At 43.1% G+C, this 25653-nt stretch overlaps 1 protein-coding gene across 12 annotated transcripts in view; it reads left to right on the plus strand.

Annotated features, from left to right (window-relative positions):
* Window positions 1–17608, plus strand: part of gatad2ab (GATA zinc finger domain containing 2Ab) — a 146196-nt gene extending 128588 nt beyond the window's left edge. For all 12 annotated transcript variants that reach the window (XM_087975934.1, XM_087975933.1, XM_087975929.1 and 9 more), the window contains 5 exons: window positions 1671–1947; window positions 5857–6059; window positions 7059–7145; window positions 11201–11384; window positions 13285–17608. In XM_087975934.1, coding sequence (XP_087832060.1) covers window positions 1671–1947; window positions 5857–6059; window positions 7059–7145; window positions 11201–11384; window positions 13285–13418 — 885 coding nt within the window. In that variant the 3' untranslated portion in view covers window positions 13419–17608. The remainder of the gene's footprint in view (window positions 1–1670; window positions 1948–5856; window positions 6060–7058; window positions 7146–11200; window positions 11385–13284) is intronic.
* Window positions 17609–25653: the final 8045 nt, after the last annotated feature.

Consider the following 25653-nt stretch of genomic DNA (forward strand, 5'->3'; position numbering starts at 1 on the left):
TGGGCAACTTTTTCACGCAGAAGGTATTGGATGAGCTGTCAGAGGAAGTGGTGGATCAACTGCAGCATTTAAAAGGCATCTGGATGGGTACATGAATGGGAAGGGATTAAAGGGATATGGGCCAAATGCTGGCAAACAGGATATCTGGTCGGCATAGATGAGTTGGAATGAAGGGTCTGTTACCATGCTGTACATCTCTAAGATTCCTATGACTATAAATGGAAATGATGCAGAAAAGTGACATGAACGTGAATGATCATCTATGATTTACTTGAATGGTGAAGCAAGGTTGAGGGCCAGAATGGCCTAGTTCACATATTTCTTATGTTTCATCCCTTCTGCCTCTCCTTCAGAACAATACTGCAAGTTTCATCAGGGTGCCACTTCAGGTTCTCACACCAGTATATTTCCCACTCGTCCAGTTAATTTCAGAAGAGGTCATAGCCAAGTCTAATCCTCCTCTTGCCTCAAATGCTTCAGATTGAAAATATAGGCAACATGGCTTTAACCAATCTCTGAATCTTCAGTTCAGTTGAAGGAAATAGCACTCCTGGTTGAAGTCAAATAACTGAGGCTGGACAGTATTCTCAAGTGGTCCTTGTAGCTGTGTGTGTGTCTCAGGGATGTCTTTGCCCATTCAGCCACCAGGGATTCACTGAGTAATTTTAAAGTTGCTGTAATTGACTGTTTCTTATAATTGTTTCTGGAAAATAGACTATTTATTGTGTAGTGCCCAGTTCACTGAGAAATAGATTGGAATTAACAAGCCCTATTGTGTCTTGCAGCCAGAGCTTCAGGCATTGTGATTTGATGTGAGGTTATTTTTTCTCCATTGTATTTTCATTAACCTTGTACGACCTCAATCCATGTAATGCTATATCTAATACACTGAAGTTTTATAAACCTGTGCACCATATAGAAATCTTTTTAGTAACCACCTGAGGTTTCCAGGTCATTTGTTGATCATTTAGTGGGAGGAATAGCACAATGTCAGAGTTAACTCTGGTGCCAAGCAATGAGAAAATGAGTTGTTTTCTCAACAACTGTCCTTAGCCCCACTCCTGGAAAATGCAGGCCTGAGGAGCATTAAGGACTTAGCATGTGTGATGACCTACCCAATATCTGTTCATTGGTTTGCTGGGCAAGGGTTTGTACATGAAAAATAGAAATAGCACCAGCTGCAAGTTCCCTTCTAAATCACATGGCATTGCTGCTTGGACATGTAAACTGTTCATTCAACACCACTGGGTCAGGTACTTTCATAATGAAAACATACATGGTGCAAGTTGGCAGCTTCTCGAGAATACTTGGGGATAACCATTGGAGTTGCTGGTAGCACATCCATTTAGTGACTCCTCTAAAGTTTCAGTTGAACACAGTTGATTCATTTCATTGAGTGCTACTTTTAGACTTTTTTTACATGGCCATAAACACACTGTTTCTTAAAGGATGCAACAAGGAGAGTATTGCCCAGGTCTGTAAATGAATGCATGAATCTTTAAATATTTGTGCTTAGTAGTAGAGGGGTTAATGATGCTTTTAGAACTAGGCTGCAGGAAAAATCCATGTACTTGATAGGAGAAAAGATAATATTGAGGTGCTTAAGGGAAAAAATGTTTGTCATTTCTCAATTTTAGCCAAGGAGTCTAATCTCTCGCATTGTTTTGCAGGCATCGAGTACGATGAAAGCTTCAGCATTGAATTCGGCTCAGTCAAATGCCAACACCAATACAGTGTCGTCAGTCATGAATTCCAATGACTCACCAGCTAGTCGGCAGGCAGCAGCTAAGCTTGCTCTCCGGAAGCAGCTGGAGAAGACATTGCTGGAAATCCCACCCCCCAAACCACCAGCCCCTGAGCTGAACTTCCTACCCAGTGCTGCAAATAATGAGTTCATCTACTTGGTGGGACTGGAGGAGGTGGTACATAATCTTCTAGAAACCCAAGGTAGAGTTATAGTTAAGATAAAGAACTGCAGATGCTGGAGATCTGAAACAAAAATAAATTGCTGGAGAAACTCTGGCAACACCTGTAGAGGGAAAACAATTAAGGTTTATAGTCCTATTCTGAAGTAAGCACTTGTTAGTATTTTGTTAGAGTTGTAATTCTTGAGTGCAAAATTTTGCTGATTGATTAGAGCTGTAGAGACTGGGTCAGGGATCCTAAAATTGGGGTTATTGATCAAATTGTGGCATTTCTTAAGTACTGGATTTGAGAAGTTATAGTCTTCAAAGACATAATAATACGTTATACGGGGAGAAGCAGTATTATAATGCTAATGTTATCTGACTAGTAATCCAGACCCCTAGGCTAATGTTCTCGAGGTATAATTTTGAATCCCACCTTGGCAGAGAATGAAATTTGAATTCCATAAAATCTGCAATGAAAAGCTAGTCTAATGTCAACCTTTTAACCACTGTCACTTATCATTTTTTTAAAAACCCATATGGTTCACCAATGTCCTTTCGGGAACGAATTTGCTATCCTTAACCAGTTTGACCTCCTTGTGTCCAGACCGACAGTAGTGTGGTTGACTCTTAAACTATTTTCTGAGTAGTTAGAGACCAGAAATAATTGCTCGCTTAGCCAGCAGTGCCCACACCCTATGAATGAATATTTATAAAATATTCATAGAATAATGTAGCAAAATCACCCAACTTACCTGTATTAGCTCTTTAAAAGGCCTGTCCAGCTGGTGCTGCTGCTTTTCTCTTTGCTCATACACATGCTTTTCCCCTTTTTAAGTGTTTTTCCAATTTCCTTTTGAAAGTTACTATTGAATTAGCTTCCTCACCCCCACTGACTCTTCAGGCATTGTATTCCAAATTATCCCAATTTTTTTTTGTCAGCTATTAAATCAACGTTCTCCATTATTACACCAGCCTGGATGAAATCCGCTTCTCTCAATCTTAGCTTTCAGACAAGAAGACAGTTGATCAGCCCACAATTTTAATCAGTGATTATAGAAACCTGTCCCAAAATGCTAACTCTGATTTCTCTCCAACAGATGCTGCCAGACCTGCTGGGCTATGTCAGCCATTTCTATTTTTATCTCTGATTTACAGCATCCACAGTTCTTTTGGTTTCAATTGCTGATTATGTTTTGTGAGTTTTTTGCAAGTTGTGTTTATGGATGAAGTCAGCTATGAATTTGAAGACTGCAGTGTAAACCTGAAAGGGTTGCTTTTGATTTTAAAAAAAATTTTGGTACAAGGTGCAAGTATTTCAGATTAACACTCCATCTACATGATTCCTGATGAAGGCCTTTTGCCCGAAATGTTGATTTTCCTGCTCCTCAGATGCTGCCTGACCTGCTGTGCTTTTCCAGCACCACTCTAATATTGACTCCATCTACATGATCAGCCCAACTACAATCAGATGATTCCATATATAACAAAGGTTTTACTGATGCAACATGGCCTACTCAGCTGAGTTTGTATATAATGTAAAGATTTGACATCTCTGGAATATTTATCTCCAAGTTAACACCTCATAACAGAGTATCTGCTCATTATCACAATGTTTTGGGGGCTTGCCGTGTGAAAATTAGCTCCCACATCTTGCTGCATGACAACAAATGAACAAGGAACAAGAGGAGGCCATTTGGCCCTTCAGATCTCTTCCGTCATTCAGTATTATAGTTGATCTGATTTTAACCACAATTCTACATTCAGGGATCGGTTAGCTCAGTTTGCTGGACATCTGGTTTATGATGCAGAGTGAAATAATAGCATGAGTTCAATTCTGGTGCTGGCTGAGGTTAACATGAAGGGCTCACCTTCTCAACCTCTCCCTTCGCCTGAGATGTTATGACCCTCCGGCTAAGCCACCAGCAGTCACTTTCTCTTAATAGGAAAGCAGCCATATGGTCTAGTAGAACTATGGTGGCTTTACCTTCCTTACCTTTACATCTGTGTACCCCTGCCTTAAAAGTTCTTAAAGATTCTGCAAGCAGTTCATTTCGAGAAAGGAAATTCTAAAAACACTCAACCCTTAGGGAAAAAAATATTTCCTCATCACTGTTTTAAATGGGCACCCCTTATTTTTAAACTGTGACCCCTAGTTCTAGATTCCCTCACAAGGGGAAATGTCCTTTCCACAAGCAACCAGTCAAGTGCCCTCACGGTCTTGTATGTTTCAATTAAGTTACCAATGGCTCTTCAAAACTTGAGCGGATACAGGTCTAGCCTGCCTGGCCTTTCCTAGTACAGTAACTGTACTTCAAAGCGAAAGTACTTCATTAGCAGTTTAAAGTTCAACAGAAACATGTTTTTTTCCAAGTCTGAGCAGTTCAGTTGCAAAGTGGGTAATTTATTTCCCAAGTTAACCAACAACAACACATTACATTTATATAGCACTTTTAACACAGTAAAACATCCCAAGGTGCTTCAGTAATGAATGTCCAGTATTTGATGGGAGTTAAGCTAAATCTCCCCACTCCCCAGCTTTGACTGTCCAGCCATGGGTGTGAATAGGCGATGGGAACATTTATTTTTTGTTCATGGGATATAGATGTCACTGGCTTGTACATTTTGTTTTGACCATCTCTAATTACCCAGACTGAACCCTATTGCTGTGGCTGTGGAGTAAGCCAGAATGGGTGAAGAGCAGATTTCCTTCTTGAAAGGACATTAGTGAACAAGATGAGTTTGTGGATGGGTGACGATTGACATGGTTGCTATTAAACCTGCATTTTAATTCCAGATTTTGTTGAAATGAATTCAGATTTGAACCCATGGAGTCACACAGCATAGAAACAGACCCTTTGATCCAACTCATCCATGCCGATTGAGTTTTTTTAAATTAAACTGGTCCCACTTGCCTGTGTTTGGCCCATTTCTCTCTAAGTTTTTCTGATTTATGTACCTAGCCACTATCGCTGAACAAGTTGCCCCTCAAGTCCCTTTTAAATCTTTTTCCTCTCATCTTAAAAATATGCCCTCTAGTTTAGAAACTTCATACCTTAGAGGAAAGACCTTTGTCATTCGCCTTATCTATCCCCCTAATGATTTTAAAAACCTTTATAAGGTCACCCCTCAATCTCCTCCACTCCAGTGAAAGAAGACCCAGCTTTTTCAGCCTTTCTTTATAACTCAAACCCTCTAGTCCTGGCACCATCCTTGTAAATCTTTTTCTGAACCTGCTCCAGTTTGATTCTTTACTTCCTACTGCAGGGTGACCAGAACTGTACAAAGTAATTCAAAAGTGACCTCACCAACATTCTGTACAACTGCAACTTGAAGTCCCAACTCCTATGGCATGAACTCAATGGTATGAATAATGAAGGCAAGTGTGCTAAACGCCTTCTTAATCACCCTGTCTACCGGTAATGCAACTTTCAAAGGACTATGTATCTGAATCACTCTGGTCAACAACACTGTCCCAAGCCCTGCCATTAACTGTATAAGTCCTGCCCTTGTTTATTTTACCAAAATGCATTACCTTGCATTTATCCAAATTAAACTACATCTACTCTTCAGCCAATTGGCCCAATTGATCAAAATCCCTTTGTAATCTTAGAAAACCTTCTTCACTATCCACTATTACCACCAATTTTGGTATCACCTGCAAAATTACTCACCATGCCTCTGAAATTCTCATCCAAATTGTTTATATCAACCCATGTCCCCAAAACATTAGCCAGTGGTTCTAGATTACATGCCCAGTGTCTAATGACTAGGCTACCATCTCCTTGGCGACCCTCACTGGACCATGCTCCTACAGTGTTCCATAACTTTTTAGAGGAGACTTTTCCTGATATTCAATAAAATGGGTGAAAATGTTCTCAAGACAGTGGATTGGGTGTAAGGAAGAAATCTGTTTATTTGGCCGCGATGTGTTTCTTTATATTCATAGGTAAAAGTTCAGTACAGGGACTGACCCAAGAGCCATATGCCTGTTCTCAATGTAAAACTGATTTCACCTGTCGCTGGAGGCAAGGGAAAACTGGCACTATCATGTGTGAGCAGTGCGTGACGTCCAACCAAAAGAAGGCATTGAAAGCTGAGCATACCAATCGTCTGAAAGCAGCATTTGTGAAGGCCCTTCAGCAAGAGCAGGTGAGCAATTTAAAAACCTATCCATTAGTAAGCCCATGTTATACAGTGATCGACCTGTCCCCACCAGAACTATACCTTAGTTCAAGACAGACCTGCCCCACCAGTACTGTACCCCAGTGTTATACAGTGACAGACCTGTCCCCACCAGTACTGTTCCCCCGTGTTATACAGTGACAGACCTGTCCCCGCCAGTACTGTCCCCCCGTGTTATACAGTGACAGACCTGTCCCCGCCTGTACTGTCCCCCAGTGTTATACAGTGACAGACCTGTCCCCACCAGTAGTGTAACCCAGTGTTATAGTGATAGATCTGTCCTCACCATAACTATACCCCAGTATCATTCAGTGACAGACCTGTCCCCACCAGTACCCTACCCCAGTGTTATACAGCGACAGACCTGTCCCCAGCAGTACTGTACCCCAGTGTTATACAGTGACAGACCTGTCCCCACCAGTACCGTAACCCATTGTTATACAGTGACAGACCTGTCCCCAGCAGTACTGTATCCCAGTGTTATACAGTGACAGACCTGTCCCCACCAGTACTGTATCCCAGTGTTATACAGTGACAGACCTGTTCCCACCAGTACGTACCCCAGTGACCCATACTGCAAACCCATGTTCTACAGTGACATACTTGTGCCACTCTGTAGTACTGTACCAATGTGTATTTAAATAATACTTGTTAATTTTTTTATTTAATGTTGTCATGTGCCCTCTGTATTGAGGGATTGATACTCTGTTGCTTTGGAGGATAAAGTTTGTTTAATTTGTGAGAGGAGAGAATTCAAACCGACCAGTGACTAGCTCAGTTTCCAGGATAATTGTCTCTCTGGGGCTGGAATATGAAATATCTACTCCAACAACAACCCAAGTGACTTTGGAGGATGATAGAGGTCTCTGGGCCAGAGCCTGTACTACATGCAGATAGCTGTCTCCATGCTGCATAGGTATGAAGGAGATACTGGTGGAGAAATAAAAACATTCCTCTATTTTACAGGAGATTGAGCAGCGGATACTGCAACAGACATCATCAACTGTACAGAGCAAGCAGGACTCTGCAGTACAGCACCACACGTTGAAACAGGTATTGAAGACAAGTAAAAGCAGAGTACTGAGAGTGTTGGAGATCTCAAATAAATGCAAAGTGCTGGAGAAGCTTGGCAGGTCTGAGTGTACTCTAGGAAAGAGACACAAAAAACTGCAGATGCAGGAATCCAAAGTAGACAGGGAGGAAACTGGAAGAGCACAGCAAACCAGGCAGCATCAGATGGTGCAGAAGTTGATGTTTTGGGTGTAACCCTTCTTTGGGACTGGGGTGGGTGTGGGGTGAGCTGCAGATAAAAGGGGAGGTGGGGGATAGGTGAAGGGTACAACCTGATTGGTCAGTGGGAGGAATGAATCCAATTGGTAGAAGGGAGTAGGGGGATGGGAAGGGAGGTCATTTGAAATTGGAGATTTCAGTGTTGAGTCCTCCAGGCTGTAGGCTGCCCAGGCAGAAGGTAAGGTGATATTTCTCCAAGGACCTGGGTTCATCCAAGGACTGTCCATCCAGGGCCCCAAACAGTCTTTCCAGGTGCAACAAAGGTTCATTTGTCTCCCTTCCAACCTAGTTTACTGCATCAGGTGCTGCTGATGTGGCCTTCTCGACATCAGGGAGACCAAACAGAAACTTGGGGAACTCAACGAGCATCGCAGCTGGGTCCATTAGGGCGACCGGACATCCCAGTCACCCCTCGTTTCAATTCCCCCAACTACTCACTTTCTGAGATGACCATCCTTGGCCGCCTCCGTTGCCAAAACAAACCACAGCTCCTATTGGAGGAACAATGCCTTACCTTCCACCTGGACACCCTACAGCCCAGAGTACTCAACACTGAGTTCTCCGCTTTCAAATAACCTCCCTTCCCAGCCCCTCCCCCTCCCTTCCACTGCTCCCTGACACCAACTGGATTCATTCCTCCCACTGGCCAACTAGGTCATACCCTGTACATGTCCTCACCTATCCCCACTTCACCACTCTGCCCCCGCCACCCTCTTTATCTGCAGGTCCCCCCACACCCACCCCCAGTCCTGAAGAAGGGTTACACCCAAAATGTCGACTTCTCCATTTCCTGACGCTGCCTGGCTTGCTGTGTTCTTCCAGTCTCCTACCTGTCTATTCTTGGAGAGAGAAGCAGAGTTAACTGTGGAAGTCATATTGGATTCAAAATTTCATCTTTTTCTTTCTACATTGGTACCGCAAGACCTGAGTTTTTCCTGATTTTATTTTGATTATAGTGGACAAGAGTATCACAAAATTAACTTCTTAAATCAGCAAGCACTGAATTGCGAACCTGTCTCCTGGATTAGTTTGGCTGTCCCAATTCTGGCTTCTTGCAGCAATTGCTTGTGCTCACAGCAAATGAGGCATTTTTTCCATGGCGGTGTCCACGCTGTGTGGGCAAACTTGAACATAGCATGGATGCAGTGAACGTGTTAGCATGTTGCAGGATTAACAAGTGCCCCTTTCTCTTCTGCATTCCACATTAACTCCTCTGAATGCTCTGCAAGGTAGAAAAATGCCTTGCAGACAGGCCACCTATGAAAGGTTGCAGCAGAAATATAAATGTTTTGCAGGATATAATTCATACAAACGTAAAATTCATTTGGGTGGTATATTGCTTGACTTTGACCAATTTGTTGAATAGATTCCTGAGTTCAGAGTAACTGAAGTTTTTAATAATTGTGAAGTTCCTTCAACTATAACCCTGATTGCCAAATGGAGACTGGAAGGAGCTAGAACCAGCCTTTATTTGGAATCAATTTGTTCAGAGTGAAATGTTACGGGTGTGTTCTTCATCAAAGAATCCAGGTCCTGTGAGTGTCTTTTTGTGTGCTTAAAGAATCAAAACAACTAAATTAATTCATTGCTGGTTGGCAAGAGGTCTCTTTATGAACACAAGTTAGACCTTTATTCATTGGAATTTAGAAAAATGTGGAGTCATCTTGCTGCAGCATTAGGAATTCTGAGGGGGCTCGACAGTGCAGTTGAGAAGATAGTTTGACGAGTGGGGAAGTCTTGATTTGGGGAACTTAGGTACAGACTATGAGGACATTCTTCTCCTTGTAAAGGAACTACTTCTGGAGGCTAGTAAATTTCTGGAAGTCTCCAGCCCAGAGATTTGTGGAGGCTGGATCACTGAAGGTATTTAAAGAGGTGGTGGTTAAATTGTTGAAACATCAGGGAACCAAGGCATTAGCACAAACGAGTAGTTGAGGACTAGGGTGGATCAGCCATGTTCTTGTACAGTAGTGGGCAGACTTGAGCTGAATGGCTTTTCTTAATGTGTTCAAGTGACCGCCCAGTGCTCTTCTCCTGTATATATTTGACCTCAATTGATACAGTTAACAACTCAGTTCCTGAATTGAGATATGGGTAACAGGACTGTTTCAAATCTCCAGTTTTGATATAGAGCTAAGTGGTTGAAATAAACGCCCTGAAGATATTGTGAGCTAATATGCTTGTTAGAGGCATTCACCTCCCATTTTAATCCATATCATTTTTATATAACAAAACGTTAAAGGTCCCAGTACCGACCCTCGTGGCACACTATGGGACACTGGCCTTCAGTCACTCAAACACCCTTCTGTTCTTTATGTCCTAACATTAAGCCAGTTTCTGATTCATCTCGCCAAGTTTCCCTCAATTCCAAGTGCTTTAACCTTTTCAATCAGTCTCCCATGTGGGATCTTGTCAAAAGTTTTGCTAAATTCCATATAAATGACATCAATTGAACTTCCCTCATTCACACAATTGGTCACATTTTGAAAACATTATAACAAATTTGTCTGGCATGACCTCCCTCTGACAAAGCCATGCTGAACCCATGCCTTTCCAACTGAGTATTAATTTGTTCCTTCAGAATTCTCTCCAATAGTTTCCCTACAACTGATGTGAAACCAGAATTTCCTGGTTCACCTCTATCACCCTGCTTAAAAAGTGGAACCACATTACATGTCCTCCAATCTGCTGGCACCTGACCCCAGCCAGAGAGGAATTAAACTTCACTGACTCATTAACAGGCAGAAAGATTAGATTGGGGTGATGGAAGTTTAGAACTCACTCACTGAAAGTGTGGGAGAGGCAGAAATGCTCATCACATTTACAAAGTATGTGCACATTCACTCCAAGTGCTGAATCATAAAGTCGATGGACTGAGAGCTGGAAAGTGGAATTAAGGTGGATAGCTGTTTTGGCCAGCATAGATGGGGCAAGTAAGTGTTGTCCATTTTCTATGTTTCTATGCCTTGCGTGCTGTCTGAAGACTCCAGTGTTGACTGTCTTGCCCTGTTTGTGCTCAGACCTGCGACTATCTCTGCTGCGTGCCTAATGAGCAAAGCCAGGGGAGAGTAAAACTTATTGAGAAGGAAATTGATGAAACATGAAAGCTTCAGAAGGGGTTTAAGCAATTATGGCTGAACTTAAAAGCAAGCTTTGAATCTTTAAAACTGATTTTTCAAGTCTCGAATGATGGCCATGAATCCATTGCTGATTATCAGAAGAACCCATCCTGGATCACTAACGCCCTTGAGGGAAGGAAACTGCTGTCCTTCTTTGGTCTGGCCTGTGTGTGACGCCAGACCCACAGCAATGTGGTTAACTCTTAATGGCAATTGGGGATGGGCAATAAATGCTGGCCTAGCCAGTGATGTCCACATCCTGTGAGTGAACTTTTAAAAATTACTGAGATTTCTTCCCATCCAAGGATCAGAGTTCATTCAGAATAATTAGGTCTTATCTTTGTCGAAAGAAGCAATGCAGCTGAACACTCTAAAAGACAGACAAGAATTGTAATTTCACGAGGATGAGCTATAGTTGGAGGTGAGTAATTGCAATTTTTGTGCAGCAAACTAAGTATTATCTTTGATGGTTAGGGCTGATGCAGAGCAAGGGGAGCTTAACTTTGCATCCAGCCCACCTTGTACTTGACCCGAGAGGTTTTCTACAGGCTGAACCAGTGTGCTCAAATGTGAGAACTCTTCAGTTCCAAAGTTCGTTATCTTTTGAGTACAGAATCCGTGTCAAGAAAGTGGATCATGATTGAATTTTAATGTTTCTTTTAGATGTGTAATAACGTGTGGTGAATTTAATTTATCCAGAGCTCTGGGCAGCTGTCTCGAGGGCCACAGTCAATTACAACCAACCCCCGAGGAGTGCTGCACACGTTTAGCCAATCGTCTCAACTGCAAAATGCTGCTCTTGTCAGCAGGCAAAATAAGCACACCGAGCGAGCTGGGAGCAAAGGCAACACCACCACCTGGAGGAAGCAGATTAGCAACACAGGTAGAACAGCAAGATATTCCATTTATTGTGTCTCTGTCTCTTGCTAGCAGACATTCTCAGTCTGCACATTTACTGTGTAAAACAATATGACAGCTTTAGGCTTTGCTTCAAACTGAGTAGACAGCAGGTTGCTTGAACCTACCCTGATGTCCAGCATGACCTCTGTGGGGTGGAATGCAACAATTGTTTGCATTTGCAGAGGATCTTCAACATAGTAAAACATCCTAAAGGAGCTTCCCAGGAGCATTATTAGCCAGAGTTTGAAACTGAACCACCAACAGCTCAAGGAAAGAAAAACGCCATAAAAAGGGCGGAGTGTGACAGAGATGTAAAGGAATGAAACTGCAGTTTCCAGTTGGTGAGAGCAAAGAAAGTGGGGGATTGACCAGGCCAAAAATTGGAGCAATACCCAAAGTTCTTCAAGTGGAGGAAGTTACAGTTAGTGAGGGGAACACAAAATTAAATGGGGCTAATATTGACATGGAGGGAAACGCTGAGAATGCTGGAAATCAGTGAAGTCCTAGTCTGGCAATGCACAGTGAAGTATTAATTAATTAATCATCCAGACTGACTCCCAATACTGAGGAGACAGAATCATCAGCTCTGTTTAAGCTAATTGTAGCGACTTGGCTGGTGTTGAATTCCGTGCTGCATCAGCATGTGTATTCTTTGTCAGTGTCCCTATAATTTGCTGTCTCTTGCTTCTCCCTCCTTGTATCCACTGCTCCCTGCTGCTGCTGTTTCCTAATCTTTTTGTCTGATCAAGTCTCAGTATATTTTGTTCCTTTCCTGGAGTAATTTATTTTTCTTGTGATTTTGCATGTTTTTAATGATAATTTCACTGCTGTCTGTTTTTAATGTATTAAGGATACATGTCCAAGCTGTGTTGTGTTCTGTGGGACAGGTTTTCTTTGCATTTCCCCAGGTTGATCTTAATGTAACCATAAGCCTTGTATTTCATCAAATTCCTACAGTATGGAAACAGACCATTCAATCCAACAAGTCCACACTGACCCTCCAAACACCATCTCACCCCACTACCCTATCCCTGCATTCCCCATGGCTAACCCACCTAGCCTACACATCTCTAGGCACTAACATGGACAATCCACCTAGCCTGTGTGAGGAAACCCATGTAGACACAGGGATAATGTGCAAACTCCACACTGACCATTACCCAAAGTTGGAATTGAACCCAGGTCCCAGGCACTGTTAAGGCAGCAGCAGTAAGCACCGAACCACTATGCTGCCCCATTTCTGGATGCTGTTTACTCAAGTTTGTAGTATGAGTTATCTGAGGGAAATGAGTGTGGTGAAGAGTAGCATGCTGTGTGCTATACTTCATAAAGGCCTGTATGGAACATTGCTGGAGAGGTTGTCAAACATAACTAAATACTTACTTTCTTTCAAAACAATCATGCATTGCCCAATTTGGATTAAAATTAAATTTAACAAGATTCCCAGAAAGTTGCTTTACAGATCCTCCAATCCGTTGCAATACAACTCCCAGCATTTATTTCCGTGAGTATTCCCTCTCTCAGGTCTGAGAAATGATACAGCAAGTATCATTATATCGTAGCTGTCATGCATTTTAAATTATTTAATTTGGTGCAGGCAACTGCTTCATAATCTAATCTAGAGTGCTTCAGAAAATGTGCATTGAGCACAAGCTAGAGTTGAATTTGACTTTGAGACCTGAAAAGGTGAAAGCATTTGTTATGGTCAAGATTGATAGTTGATGGGAAACAAGGTAATGGTGGAGTGGGGATTGGTAACTCCAGTATGCTAGCTTCCAGTCAGACGCGCACAATTTGGGATCAGCTCATCAGATTCTGTCAATAATTCTGAGAATATTGTTTGTTTTGGTGCAGTGAGTAAGTTTTGCTACTTTCAATTTTAGGGGTTACAATGGCATACGTTAGCCCGAATCTTTCGATGCACAAGACAACTTCAGCCGTGGAACGTCAGCGCGAGTACCTGCTGGACATGATCCCTTCACGATCTATCAGCCAGTCGGCCACCACATGGAAATAAATTGGGATGGGGGTTGGGGGGAGGGAGAGGGAGGGAGGGAAATAGCTCCGAGAGACAACCGCCAAAACCTTGCACCCCTCTTTACTGCTAACATGCAGTCCAACAGTCAGAGAGGTGTGGGGCCCGCGTCAACCCAGCAACCCAGCCATTTTCCCATAGCTCTGTTCAGATGAAATCTGGATTTCTTTGCCTTTTGGACACTTCTTACACAATGTATAAGGAAAATTACAACATGTGACTATTAGGAATGAGTATTCATTTTGTTGGATTATAATGAAAATTGTATGGGGAAATGAGAATTTTTTTTACTTGCTCTTTCTCAGTGTGTGCGTGCGTGTGTATGAGAGTGCGTGCCTGTATGTGTAAATGAGTGTGAGCCTGTGTGAGCGTGTGCCATTGTTTCTCGCCTTCATAGTATAAAGGACTGCACCAGAGTTCTCAAGTTCTACATTAGCTGTATAGTTTTGTTTAGGGGTTTTCTCTTTCTTTATCATGTCCGCAAACATACTAACAGTGTCAATCATTCTGAGGGTTGAAGTTGAGAAGAGGACTTTTGAGTCAGTTACAGTTGTGACAATTTGGAGCGTTGCATTTTTAAGAACAGATTTGAGATGCAGACTGGGCAATGTTGAAGGATCACAAACTAGTGTTGTCCAAAGCATGAGGACTCTACCTACGATGATATATGTTTGTAGCTTCTACTCTTCCATTCCTAAAGTGTTTTTGTTTAATTGCTTTGAAGCAAACAGTGATTTCTCTGCAGATTCCAACGCCCCTCTTCGCCTTGCCCACTTGCAACCCAAGCTTTAAATGGGGGTTTCCTTTTACAGCAAAAATTAAAGTTTGGCTGAAAAAAGTAAGTGGCTATGCACAACGTTGTTAGAGGATGTGCAATGATGCTGATGATTTCCAGTGTGTGTTTCCTGGCTGTCCCATAACTCACTTTCCATCAGTAATAGTAATCAAGTAATTCCTCCTGCCCTTTCACAAACCCCAACAAATGCACATTGAACGTAAGTCAATTTGCAAGCAGCATATTTAACACTGGGAATAGACGGGTAACCTAAGACACGGGTCATTTTCTATTGCTTTGAGTGGAGAACTTATTTCAACAAGGGTTTTGTGTGTTTTTATTTGCAAGTTCAACATGAAGTTACTCACTGGTGAGCAAGCTACCCTTGAATGCCATTTCCATTCAAGTCAGGGATATGACCTCAGCACTGACATTCCTTCACTTTGCTGAAGAGACTTCAGGAAGGGAGGGTTTTTTTTTCTGCTCTCTTTCTCCCCCACCACCTTTGTTGTGGGTCTACTGCTGTTTGGAAACCTCCACATTGGAGTACTTGATTAATTACCCCATTAGTATCAATCTTATGGCAGATCTAGCTCCCATGCTCCTGATGCTGGATTTTTTTTATGTGCCTGGATCTCTGTTCCATAATTATTAGAGGGTCAGGGATAGATTTTTCTCTTATTATATGCATACATTGAACCTCACTACAGGATGGTGCTCTTGCATTTTACTCCCAGTCTATTTGAGAGAGGTGTCCTTACCTGAATGCTGCAGTGCTGTAGTCGAAGATAAGCCATGCATTTATGTTTGGAAAGGGGCAGGCAGGCAGACAGAAGTGGGTTGAAGCGATTTGATCATGGGCACGTTGCTGCTTGAAGCTAGAGCTGGGAAGAGATAGACGTGATAAAAAAAGCACAAACATCCACAGTGTTAAACTGTGCCCAAGCAAGTACATGTTCTGTTTTGAACTCCGAGAAACTGGAATTGGCACTGTTATTTTTAACTCATTTGCTTCACCTTCCAGTGCGAATAATTTCCTCCATTTAGGGAGATTTTTATTTCCCCTCCTTTTTTGTTATTTAATTAGCCATTTGGAAGCCATTAAAAAGATTTTGCCAGTTATCTCTGTTTTTCTCCTGTAAATCTTAAGGGCTCTCTTGAGCAAGAAATTTAATATCACCAGAGTAATATTGTTGAGTGGAGTTGGATCATTGCAAAGTGTGACGTTGTAATTTTCAGAGATCCCGATATTTACGTCTGATCAGATCCCCATCGTGGAAATGGGTCAAAAGAGAATGTTTCCAATTTAATAATGTGCATAAAGGTAAGAGCTTATGCACTATAAGGGACAACAGAGACTTAGTGAGTGTACCAGTATGCCATAGAACAGTATTTACCAGTTCAGTCTTTGTTGATCTCATCAGATGAGGGCACTAAGAAGTGTGTGGAAGTGCTTCCCTCTGCCTTTCTGTCCCTTAAGTTTGGAAAAAAGTTTACCAAAGTTCATGCTGCTGCTGGTCATCAAGTGACTCCAATTTGGAAGTCCATTTACATGTATGGAAGAGGGTAGTGGGATTTGTATGGATCCAAGTCCCAGTGAAAGGGGGCAATGAGGAGGCTTTCACACTGGTCACTGCTCCAGATTGTCTCCTGTATACTGTTTCTGTGTTACTACCAAAAGAATTAATCCCCCTCTTTTTAAAAGAAGCAGTTGCCTGGATATATTGACAAGTGTCTTTCAGTATGTGTTTTTTTTCGTTTGGAATGACGTGGGGGCTGCTGGAAGGATGGGTGGATTGCTGGCAAATTAATCGGTTTTGTAACATATTGGGTGGAGCTGGGTAATTGAAAGTTATCTCGGAGACTCAGGTTCTCTGTTGCAATGTACATAACTGAAGTTATTTTTTTGTTGTAGAAGTTTGAGTTTGTTGCGATCTTTATTGGATCTTTCCGCAGGTTGACGTTCACTATTCAGGGTGGATTGTAGACTTGGAGTCGGAGCAGAAAATGGCCCCGACTCGAATCCACCTGGAGGTTGGGTTAGACTGTGTGACGGCTTTTTAAAAAAATTGTCCCCAATTCTCTCTCCCTTTTCTGTCCTCACTGCCCAGCCTGCTTTCTAGGTAGAGTTGAGCTCTGCTGACTCTGCTCATGGCCCATTAAACAATAGAAGAGGCACTTCTGTCCTTGAGTTGGTTCCATTGTCCTCGCTCCACTTCCTCCTCTAGCTGTTTACATTCTGAAATTGGTTGCATCCTACTTGTTTTGAAGAACCAAGCCCAATATATTAAGTTTATGTAATGCTTTATAAATGGCAAACTGTGTGCCCTGTACCTTTTGCTCTTTCTCTTTCATGGGTAATCCCTTAAGTCTAGGATTGAGAACTCGAGAATAGAAGGCAAAAATGTGCTTCACGATGGAGTGGGTTGATAACTTCAACTTGTCCACCATCCCATATTGGGACCCCCCTCTTCCTGCTCCCCTTTTCCCCTGTCTGGGACAGAAAGGGAGGGAGATGCAGGTGCAAGGCTGTGATCTCTGGAACCTGGGTTCAGATTGAACCCCACTTGGGATGGAAGTTGTCTCTTGTCCAGCAACTCGTGTTAATTTGGGGGCATGCTCAATCCATGTAGTTCCCTGTGGGAATAGGCCTCCTCACACATGTTTGGGCCATCTGGTCAGGTAAGGTCATTGTCTTTTGTTTTTGGTTTTATAGGGAGAGGGACAGGTAACCATGTTTGACAATACTTTTATATTTTGAAAGAAATGTAGATCGTTGTGCCTCTTTTGAACGATCAGTAACAAATTGATACCAAATAAAGTGCCCAGCTTCACTGCAACAGCAAGCGTTTGGGTTGCAGGCTGATCAGAAACCTATAACATCCATCTTCCTCCTCATGCCCATTCCAACTCTCTCCTCCCTTTCCTTCCGCAAAATTAGTTGTTGAAGCAAAGGGGAGGGGGAGCAGGAGCAGAGCAACTGACAGTTTATAGAATGAATGCAAACATCCCAGAAACCTCAAGCACATATTGTCTGAAAGAGAAACAGTTTTCACGTGGGAGCAACTGTATACATGGAAATTACTGCAGATTTCACAGAAAACCTGCGCCATGCAAAAGGACTTTTATCTCCACTTTGTATTGTCAGCAAATTATATTCCAGCTGACTGAAGTCACAAGAGTTGATGCAGACCTATTGGTTACCTTCTGGACCTTCCATTTACTGTGACTATAGCCTTTACTAGAAAAATTTCAAAGATATTGCTCGAGATGCCCGTTCCCACTGAAGCTCTGCTGGGAAATTTAAATCCATGCTTGAAATGGATATTGTATATTGTAATGTGAGGGATTTTTAGCATTTGAATGACAAATAAACAGGACAAACAACATTGTGGCACCACTGTCTGTTCCGTCATGGTGTTTGTTTTATTCTTTTTGTACACAATATGAGGATATCAGCGATGAATGAAGATGCTCCCATTTTCAACACTTGGCATCAAGTACACTCAGGTAAGCTGCACTTTAGGTGCATAAAGTAAAATTCACTTGAAGTGTCTGATCAGAATCTCCTTATAAAGCTAAATGCAGAATAAAACTCACTTTGCACTGGTCCCATAAAATGATTCCAGGGTTGAAGCAGGGTGAAACTTGTTCAACCCTGATGAGGCTGGCTCTGGTATCCAACAGGTTTCATTGAGGTTATTAAAAGGTGGAGGGCTATGCAGGGGTTTGCTGGATGCCGGAGACAATGATGGGGGTGAGAATTATGTGGAATGAGGTTTCTGAAAAAGGAAGCCATTAAAGAAAAATTAAGACATTAAAGTATGAAGCCTTGAGGGAGAACTAGCTAACAATCAGCATAGACAGAAGCTGTTTGGTTCTGAACTTTTTGAAGATTTTACCCTTCTATCGTGTCCACCTCTTGGTGCTGAGCAGTTAGGCCTTTGCAATCTCATGCGGGCACCTGTCATTTTGGTCATTGTGGAGCACTAAAGAATGCTGCTTAAATCTTCCATGTAAAAATTGTTTGCAATGGTGTGTAATCTGTAACAGGGCCATTAAATAGTCATTGAGTCATACAGCACTGAAACAGGCCCTTCAGTCCAACCAGTCTGCACCAACCATGTTCCCAAGGTAAACTAGTCCCACCTGCCTACTCTCGGTCTATATCCCTCCAAACCTTTCCTATTCATGTACTTATCCAAATGTCTTTTGTGTGTTGTAACTGTACCTGCCTCTACCACTTCCTCACAAAAGTTCATTTCACACACAAACATTCTCTGTTCAAAAAGTTGCCCCGAGTCTTGAAATCCCTCACCCTAGGGAAAAAACACCTGCAAATATTTACCTTATCTATACCCCTCATGCTTTTCATAAACCTCCACTCCAGTCTTGTCTACACCCAGTCAGCCTGTCAATATTCACACCTGTTCACTAAGGGGGAGGAAGGCTGACGTTGAGTAGCTGTGTATGTACCAGCTTGGGAGCCATGTTTACAATTTCTGGTTACTGCCGATTTATTACTTGCAGATGAGTTACCAGATTTTGTTTGTATTCTTTCATGAAATGGCGGCGCCTGTCCACCTTGAGTAGGTAGCAATGAGCCACCGCCTGCCTCATTTCAGTCCTCCTGGCACAGTTATATCCACAATCTGTCCAGTTTTGTCCCTTTCTGGCACCTCTGTAATGTTTTGGAACAGCTAAATGCCTGGCGAGGCCATTTATATGACACTTGAGCACATGACCTGAAGTGGGAGTTTGTTTGGACTCAGTAATCAGGGCTAATGCCTTTAGGGGGCTATCTGCCCAGGTCAAGCATGGGGCAGGGATCCTGGCCAAGAGCAACACCAGGGTGTGAGATTTCTGGTTGTGGTCCAGGGTAAGGGGCTCAGAGTCTGGTGTTACCTACAGGCCGAACTAAGGAAGGATGGCAGATGTCCTTCCCTAAAGAGGCATTAATGAACCAAACAGGTTTTTCTGACAGTCAATGGTAATTTCCTGGAGCCATTGCTGAAACAACTTCTCACATCCAGATTTATTTTATCCATCAACTGAATTCCACCAGACACAATGGGGTTTGACCCCATCTTGCCAGGGCTTTGGCCTCAGTCTCTGCTGATAAGTAAGGATGGAATTGGTGCATGATTAATTGGCTTTAGTTGGCTTTTGTTGAAGTTGCAACAAATCTGCTTTCGCAAGTCTCAGTTGTAAACTATTCCAAGCAATGACTAAACTGGTAACAGTAAATTTGTCTGCGTGGCTGCTGCTAACTAGTTAGCATTTCAGAACATGCTTGTTAGTGGCCCCAAAGTTATATATTGGAAGATCTTTAACTACCAGTACTCCTTCCCAGAGTTAGCGACTAATTCGTCCCCACCAGTATCGTACCCCAGTGTTATACAGTGGCAGACCTGTCCCCACCAGTACTGTAGCCCAGTATTATACAGTGCTGTATCCTAGTGTTTTACAGTGACAGGGACTAAGGGATAGTGAAAGACACATGAAGACTGCACATGCAGGGAGGGCAGTGGCTGCTGTCTCCCTGCAGAATACACCAGGGACCTCAAAGCTATTGACTTTATGGAAAGCACAGTGAGGTGGGTGCTGCATATCAACATTAAAGACGTGCTCCTGAAGAAGAGTCACTGGACCCAAAACTTTAATTCTGTTTTCTCTCCTCAGATGCTGCGGACCCTGCTAGGTGTTTCAACAGTTTGTTTTTATGTGGCGGTGAATGTTTTGCCTGTCTGACTGTTCCTCCACACATTTGCCTTGGCATGTGATTTTTGATTTGTTTTGCTTTGTTATAAAATATAATGAAAAGTTTTGTACAATGTCATCACTCTCCAGCCTTGTCTCAAAACACAAGAAAATAAACCAAAACACAATACAAAGACAAAAGAATGTAGAAATAAGAAAAAGTGTAACTTTTCTGTGCATTGTACTATGAAGTCAAGGAGCCAAAGATTATTGGTGGGGGGGGGCAGCAGTTGGGAGTGCAGACAGGGAAATGCAGTTGAGACCTGAACCAGACCAAATAGTGGAGCAGGCTCAAAGGGTCCAGCATAACCCTAACTCCTACCTCGGCTCCTTTATCCTAAGTCCCTATGTGGGTCACATCAGTGTGCAAAATACAAACAAGACCGATAGGCAGCAACTGTTCTTACGTATTGACCTAACATCCTAATAACAAGTTAATTGATCAATTAATGTATTTACAATTTCCAGGATCTTGCAATAGTTGCTTCCGACACAACAATGACTCTCCGAAAGGTAATTATTTGGTTGTGAAGCATTTTGGAGGTAATCTGACAGACACAGTATAATTTTGTTTTTGTTCTTTGATTTGCAAAGCTTCAGGGAGCTTTGTGAGGAATGGATCTGAGGGCATAATCTGGAAGTAAACCTACAACTGTTATATTTCCTCTGCTGACAGCTAGACTGATCTAATTGTAGATTTTGGCTGTTGATGTGTTTGGGGCAGTGGGTGTGATATGGAGCCTTTAAGGGGTAGCAATCAATGTGATAGACTTTAAAATTCAGTGTGAAAGAGAGCAACTCTGGTCTTGAGCCAATATCTTCAACTTAAGTAAAGCACTTTTAGGGGAGGCAATGATGTAGTGATATTATCACTGGGTTATCAATCCAGGGACCCAGGTTTGAATCCCACTGTGACAGAGGGTGGAATTTGAATTCAATCTTTAAAAATCTGAAATTAATCCAATGATGACTGTGAATCCATTACCAATTGTCAGAAAAACCCATCATGTTCATTAATGTCCTTTTGAGAAGGAAACTGCCTGTCTGGTCTACATGTGAATGCAGACCCACAACACTCTGGTTAACTTGTTAACTGTCCTCTGGACAATTAGGGATGGGGAATAATATTGTCTGGCCAACATTTACATTCTATGAGTGAATTTTTTAAAAAGGTATAAAGAAAGAGCTGTTTAAAGTGGCCTGGGGAAATAGAACAAGGGCAAAATAATGTATGACCAGTGGCAGATATTTCATAACATTCAGAATAAAGAGGAGTCAATGAGAAGAATAAACCACCAGTGGTTAACAAAGGCAGACAGAGTAGTCAGTCAGAAACTATGGCATGCAAAGTGGTGAAAGCCAGTGGTAGAGCAGAGAATTGGGCTTTTTTTTTAGAAACCAGCAACAAATGACTCAAAGGCTAAAGTAGCTCCGTATTGACTATAAAAGTAAATTGTCAATAAATATTTTTTATAAACCTTCCACCGGTAAATAAAAAGAGTAGCTAAAGTAAGTTTGGGACCCTTAGAAGATGCAGTTTAGGAATCTACGACAGGCTGTAGGGAGAAATGTGTCCCAAGTTTGATGACCATACAAAAATAGGTAGAAGGACATGTAGTGACAACACCAAGACTGCAAAGGGATATGGACAGGTTGAATGAATGGTTAAAAACTTGGCAAATGGAGTTTAATGGAATCAAAAGGCAGACTATTATTTAAATGGAGGGCGACTCCAAAAAAAGTGCAGTGCAAAGCAATTTGAGTGTTCCTGTGCATGAGACACACAGTGTGCAGATGCAGCAAGTAATTAAGCAGGCAAATAGAATTTTAACTTGCAAGGTGGGTGAAGTTTAAAATAGGGAAGTCTTGTTCTAACTACAGAATATTGTGAAGCCACACTTGGACTATTTTGGTCCCTATACTTAAGAAAAGATGTTCTGGCATTGGAGGCAGTTCAAACGAGATTCACTTAGACTGATTCCTGGGGTGAAGTGTTTGACTTATTAAGAGAAGCTAAACAGGTTAGACCGTTGTTCATTAGAATTTGGAAGAATGAGGGGTGATTTTATTGAAACAAAAAATTCTGAGGGGGCTTCGTCAGATCGATGGTGAGAAGATGTTTTCACTATTGGGGGAGTCTCGAACTGGGGGACATGATTGCAGAACAAAGAGACCCTCATTTAAAACCAAGCTGTAAAGGAATTCCTTCTGCCACATGGTAATGAATGTTTGTATTTTCGATTCCAGAGAGTTCTGTGGGGCAATCACTGAAAGTGTTTAAAGTGGTAGATAAAACTTTGAGATATCCAGAGGTTGAGGATGATGAATGAACTGTAATGGAAGAGGAGTTGAGGTCTATGGCAGTCTTGTGCTGAATGGCCTCCTAGTTATTTGAAGAGATGAGATTGAGAGGCCTTGTAGATGGATAGAATCTAAGGATGAAGTGAGAAGTTGATTTTAAGGGACCTGGTGAGTTGGTATGAATCAAGACAATGAGAAGGTGACCAACGAAACGCAAGTTCACTTTGAAACAAAACTTTTTTTTTACCTTCAAAGCATAAAGACTCTTAATTTGTCTCAAATTGATGGGTACTAAACTGATCCAGCCTCATCTACAACACATCAGAAAACCTCTGTGCAGAAAATGGATCAACCTCCTTTAGCTTGGGTTAACCAACACTGATCTCTCTTTTTCGAAAAGATAAACCACACCCTTCACCATTGGCTGGCTCGCTGGTTGGAAAATGAGAATTTATTGTCACACCTTTGTTTTGGAAAGGTAGTGACACACAAAACAGAGGCCCAGAAAAAGGCACTCTCTGTGACATCACGAGCTGACTGACACTGAAATTTTCATTCTGACCTCACCCACACAGCAACAAGTCCATTCATGTCCTGAGGTGTAGCCTTTGAGTGTGGCTGTGTGTATGTACCATCTCTGCCTTGTCACTTACAATTATGCTGAATTTCTTTCTTTTCTCACCCCGAATAAGCACTTTTTCCGAGATGTTCTCCCACCCACTGAATGTCCCCTCAATGGCTGAGCTTCCAGTTTAGCTAGAAGCTGCACATCAGTTGTGTGCAACCTTGAACCTTTGAGTTTGAGGTGCAGCCAGGGGTTTACCAGGGTAGCTGGCAGAAAGACTTTGCACTGATCACAGCTGGAAGTCAGTAAGGCACTCTGCAAACTGGATCCTGAAAGGTATGTCAGCAACAGTGAAGATGCAATGATGGGTTGAGTGTGAATGGCAGGTAAATGTTGGCAGCAGCAGCATTGTACAGTTGTGGCTTGAAAGGCTGGCAGTGTTTTTAATATATGAGTAACACCAAAAATTGTCATTGATGCAATTTTGTTTTTATTGTGATTTTTGACCTCAACAGGGTGAGGGATGGGCATTTTAATTTTGCATACCCAGTATTAACAGCAATCAAGTTCTAAAAGAGAGTAGTAAGGCTTCCACTACATGGTCCACCTCAAACACTTCTGTAACAGGGACAGCGTGGGGTTAGATGCAGAGTAAAGCTATCTCAACTCTTATTAAACTGCAAGTTCCCATGACACACTCTATCAAATACTTCCAGGATTGGTACAGCACAGGGTTAGGTCCAGACTAAAGCTCAGTCTTCATTGTTTGCCAATAAACACAGGGCTATGTGCATTCTATCAGATTAGGCTAGATCCAAAAGTCCTTAATGTGGCTACACCATTGAACCTTTTCATGTACGTGGATAAGCAAATTAATTTGCCCCTCTGCTCATCAATCAAGAACTGGGACTAAAAGATGAAGTTAAGAAGTTAGGCTGCAGAGATTAGAATTTGAGTACAAGATTGAGTTTTTAAAAATTGTTCCTGAAACAAAGGCATTGATGGCAGGACTAACATTTGTTTGTTGTCCTGAATTGCCCTCGAGAAGCTGGTGGTGAGGCATCTTCTTGAACTGCTGCAGTCAGTGCAGGAAAACCCACAGCCGGCAGTCAGAGGAGTTGATGAGCGCAAACTTAAAGCTAGGTTATTTAAGTGTGATCTGAAAATGTGTTGCTGGAAAAGCACAGCTGGTCAGGCAGCATCCAGGGAACAGGAGAATCGACGTTTCGGGCATAAGCCCTCCTTCAGGAATGAGGAAAGTGTGTCCAGCAGGCTAAGATAAAAAGTAGGGAGGAGGGACTTGGGGGAGGGGCGTTGGAAATGCGATAAGTGGAAGGAGGTCAAGGTGAGGGTGATAGGCCAGAGTGGGGTGGGGGCGGAGAGGTCAGGAAGAAGATTGCAGGTTAGGAAGGCGGTGCTGAGTTCGAGGGATTTGACTGAGACAAGGTGGGGGGAGGGGAAATGAGGAAACTGGAGAAATCGGAGTTCATCCCGTGTAGTTGGACAGTTCCTAGGTGGAAGATGAGGTGCTCTTCGTCCAACCGTCGTGTTGCTATGATCTGGCGATGGAGTCCAAGGACCTGCATGTCCTTGGTGGAGTGGGAGGGGAAATTGAAGTGTTGAGCCACGGGGTAGTTGGGTTGGTTGGTCGGTCCGGGTGTCCCAGAGGTGTTCTCTGAAACGTTCCGCAAGTAGGCGGCCTGTCTCCTCAATATAGAGGAGGCCACATCGGGTGCAGCGGATGCAATAGATGATGTGTGTGGAGGTGCAGGTGAATTTGTGGCGGATATGGAAGTATCCCTTGGGGCCTTGGAGGGAAGTAAGGGGGGAGGTGTGGGTGCAAGTTTTGTATTTCTTGCAGTTGCAGGGGAAGATGCCAGGAGTGGAGGTTCGGTTGGTGGGGGGTGTGGACCTGACGAGGGAGTCACGGAGGGAGTGGTCTTTTCGGAACGCTGATAGGGGAGGGGAGGGAAATATATCCCTGGTGGTGGGGTCTGTATGGAGGTGGCGGAAATGACGGCGGATGATACGCTGTACATGGAGGTTGGTGGGGTGGTAGGTGAGGACCAGTGGGGTTCTGTCCTGGTGGCGGTTGTAGGGGCGGGGCTCAAGGGCAGAAGAGCGGTAAGTGGAAGAGATGCGGTGGAGGGCATCGGCGACCACGTCTGGGGGGAAATTGCGGTCCTTGAAGAAGGAGGCCATCTGGGTTGTACGGATTTGGAACTGGTCCTCCTGGGAGCAGATGCGGCGGAGACGAAGGAATTGGGAATATGGGATGGCGTTTTAACAGGGGGCAGGGTGGGAGGAGGTGTAGTCTAGGTAGCTGTGGGAGTTGGTCATGTTGATTCGGTCGTCCGAGATAGAAATGGAAAGGTCGAGGAATGGGAGGGAGGAGTCTGAGACGGTCCAGGTGAATTTGAGGTCGGGGTGGAAGGTGTTGGTAAAGTGGATGAACTGTTCAACCTCCTCATGGGAGCACGAGGCAGCGCCGATACAGTCATCGATGTAGCGGAGGAAAAGGTGGGGGGTTGTGCCAGTGTAGCTGCGGAAGATGGACTGTTCCACATATCCTACGAAGAGGCAGGCATAGCTGGGGCCCATGTGGGTGCCCATGGCTACTCCTTTCGTTTGGAGGAAGTGGGAGGATTGGAAAGAGAAGTTGTTCAGGGTGAGGACCAGTTCAGTCAGTCGAAGGAGGGTGTCAGTGGAAGGGTACTACGGCAGGAAAGGAAGAAGCGGAGGGCTTTGAGTCCTTCGTGATGGGGGATGGAGGTGTACAGGGAGTGGATGTCCATGGTGAAGATAAGGCGGGGACC

Source organism: Chiloscyllium plagiosum, unplaced genomic scaffold (assembly GCF_037043375.1).
Source record: "Chiloscyllium plagiosum isolate Xiang-an unplaced genomic scaffold, Cpla_swu_hap1 HiC_scaffold_28, whole genome shotgun sequence".
NCBI classification, from domain to species: domain Eukaryota; kingdom Metazoa; phylum Chordata; class Chondrichthyes; order Orectolobiformes; family Hemiscylliidae; genus Chiloscyllium; species Chiloscyllium plagiosum.